This window comes from Poecilia reticulata, linkage group LG4 (assembly GCF_000633615.1).
Source record: "Poecilia reticulata strain Guanapo linkage group LG4, Guppy_female_1.0+MT, whole genome shotgun sequence".
NCBI classification, from domain to species: Eukaryota; Metazoa; Chordata; class Actinopteri; order Cyprinodontiformes; family Poeciliidae; genus Poecilia; species Poecilia reticulata.
The window spans coordinates 22,233,303-22,235,730 of record NC_024334.1 but is presented as its reverse complement, the minus strand read 5'-3'; the positions used below and the strand labels follow the sequence as shown (position 1 = coordinate 22,235,730).

Genomic DNA, 2,428 nt, shown 5'->3' with positions numbered 1-2,428 from the left:
AGTGTTTGTCTTTATAGAGTAATATAGTATCTTAAAAAAAAAAAAAAAAAAAAGAGTTCTTGTCCTGGCCGTCCGAGCCAGAGTTTACAGAAAACAATAGAATGATAATGAGCATGGCTGTTATTGATATTAGGAGGGCTAAAAGCTGTGGCGTCAGGAGGAGGGTAGGAGATTGCATTATTTCCATGCGTTTGCTGCTTGGGAGATGGAGCGGGAAGGAATCATGTCCAGCAGATATTCCCGCTGACGTTCCACTGCAGAGGAGGTCTTATGAGCAGACAAGCTGGGATTGACGTAGGCCATCGTCACTCCTGGAAGGACACGCGAAAAAATGTCAAAGCACAGTCATACATGTTAGTACATTATTAAATTTTTTTGGGTTTTTTTGTTGTTAATTCGCTATGTGAAACATTATATGGATTAATTAAACAGCCTTTTTTTCTGTTACCAATAAACTGTAAAGACAGAAATGCCGACTGTGAAAAGGGTTTTTTTTTTTGCAAAAGGTTTATTTAATCTGGCAAACAGGTCTCATTGGAATGCATATTCTTATTTATTGAATATGGCTATGAATCAAAGATTAAAGAGTCCAATAGGAAAAAAAAAAAGTTTATTCATTTAACTTTTAAAGCCTACGAGCAAAAGGAGCATTAGAACTCTGTGCCTTGCACATGCATGCAACCACGACTTTAATCTTTTTTTATTGGGATTTTATGTCAAAGACCTAGTCACAACCCACACTTCCTATAAAAAAATAATTGGTGAGATTGAACATATCGTTTCCAGATGCAGCCTAACGTAGCTGAGCTGGAGCCGATTTGAAACTAAGAATAGGAAAAAACAAAAACAAACAAAAGGACTTCACCCTGTCGATGAGCAAATCTGGTATAGACGCCTAAAGAGACTTGAACTAAGGCTGATAAGAGGCTTGCCAAACTCTTTATGAGATGCACATTTTGAAAGCCATAAATCATATCCACACTCATTGCATATTGCACAAAATCTCAATACATTGCAGTTTGTAGAAACATTGTAATAAAACGTAAAAAGCACTGTGTATATCACGCTACACAGAAACCCAAAGTAAGAAAATGTGCCATGCATTTTCTGCATAGCTTTGTCACATTTGCGTACCTGCGTTCCCACTGCCCTGCTTCCTCCAGCCTCCCATGTTGCCCTGGTTACCGCTGCTGCTGGCGCTGACCTTTGCTCCCTGCTGCAGTGAGAGAGCGGCAGCGTGTTTCCCTGCTCTGCTGCCCAGCGCGGCCGCCGTCACCGCGTTCTGCAGCTGGGAGGAGGTAAAGGAGTGCACCACGCCACGAGACTGGATGCTGTGCGCCAAATGACTCTGCACAGAGACACAACGCTGGTGAAATGCTGAGCAAGGTGGACGTCAACAAACATAATGCAGGAGCAAATAAGAGACTGCTGCGTAAGTAAATGGAGTGCCGACCTGCTTAATGGAGTGGTGTGCAGACACTGATCGGTGCTGCAAGTCGGACCTGATCTGCTTGTACTGCGGGGATATCAGCACCTCGCTCTTGGACAGCGAGGGAGAGGACGAGGTGGTTTTGGAGGAGGATGAGGAGGCCGTCTGCTGGAGGATACGCTGCTCGATCTCCTGCTCCTGCTGGAGCGCCTTCACAAAAGCTGCCTTCAGACGGTTTGTGTGCTCGGCCTTCAGGGCCTTCTTCTGATTGGACGACATGCATTGGTCGCAGAGGATGGTGCCGGCCTTCTCCTTCCTCCACCGGGAGGTGAAGTCCGTCTTGCACTGGGCGCAGGTGTACGGGTCTTTGGGATTGGAGCTGGCCATGGAAGCAGCAGGACCCAGATTACCTAAATATGGAACAATATTCAGACAATATTGATTATTTAACTGCTTTACAATCTGTTGATGTCGTCATAACCACAGAGACCATTACCCACCCCGGCCGTGCATCTCGAGTAGCTTTTGAACCACCTCCTCTAACCCCAACAAGTAGATGAACTCATTATTAGCCGCGGATGGCAGGAAGTTGAACTCGGGAGCAGGAGGTTTGGGTGGAGGAATCTCCAGCAGAGTCTTCTCCAACTGCTTCCTTAGAGCTAGCTTAGCGGCCGCCTGCCTGCTAGCCGGAGAATCGTTGACACTGGAGCTGGGAGACGAGCCTTTAAGACCAGAGGAGCCCTAAAAACACAAAGACAAAATCTAAATTTCACACAAACGGAGAGGAGGTGCAGAAATCACCACAGGCTCGGTTTTAACCCGAGGGATGCTGACCATGACGTTGTTGGCCACGTTAGCCACTCGAATGAGTCCCTGCTGAATGATCCTCTGGCCCTGGATCTGGACGTTGGGGACAGAAGCCCTGGGGGCCAGTAACAGTGGGGGCGGACCTGAACCGCTGTGCTGCTGGTGCTGCCGCAGGCTAGCGATCTGCTGTGG

The 2,428-nt window shown here is 47.0% G+C and overlaps 1 protein-coding gene across 1 annotated transcript in view; it reads right to left on the bottom strand.

Annotated features, from left to right (window-relative positions):
• Window positions 1-34: 34 nt before the first annotated feature.
• Window positions 35-2,428, bottom strand: part of gatad2ab (GATA zinc finger domain containing 2Ab) — a 25,868-nt gene continuing 23,474 nt past the window's right edge. Inside the window, exons 7-11 of the mRNA XM_008407230.2 lie at window positions 2,264-2,428; window positions 1,930-2,170; window positions 1,454-1,839; window positions 1,135-1,348; window positions 35-311 (exon numbers count right to left, since the gene is read on the bottom strand). The exon at window positions 2,264-2,428 is cut by the window's right edge and continues 10 nt beyond it. Of these exons, the coding sequence (XP_008405452.1) occupies window positions 178-311; window positions 1,135-1,348; window positions 1,454-1,839; window positions 1,930-2,170; window positions 2,264-2,428 (1,140 nt within the window). The 3' untranslated portion in view covers window positions 35-177. The remainder of the gene's footprint in view (window positions 312-1,134; window positions 1,349-1,453; window positions 1,840-1,929; window positions 2,171-2,263) is intronic.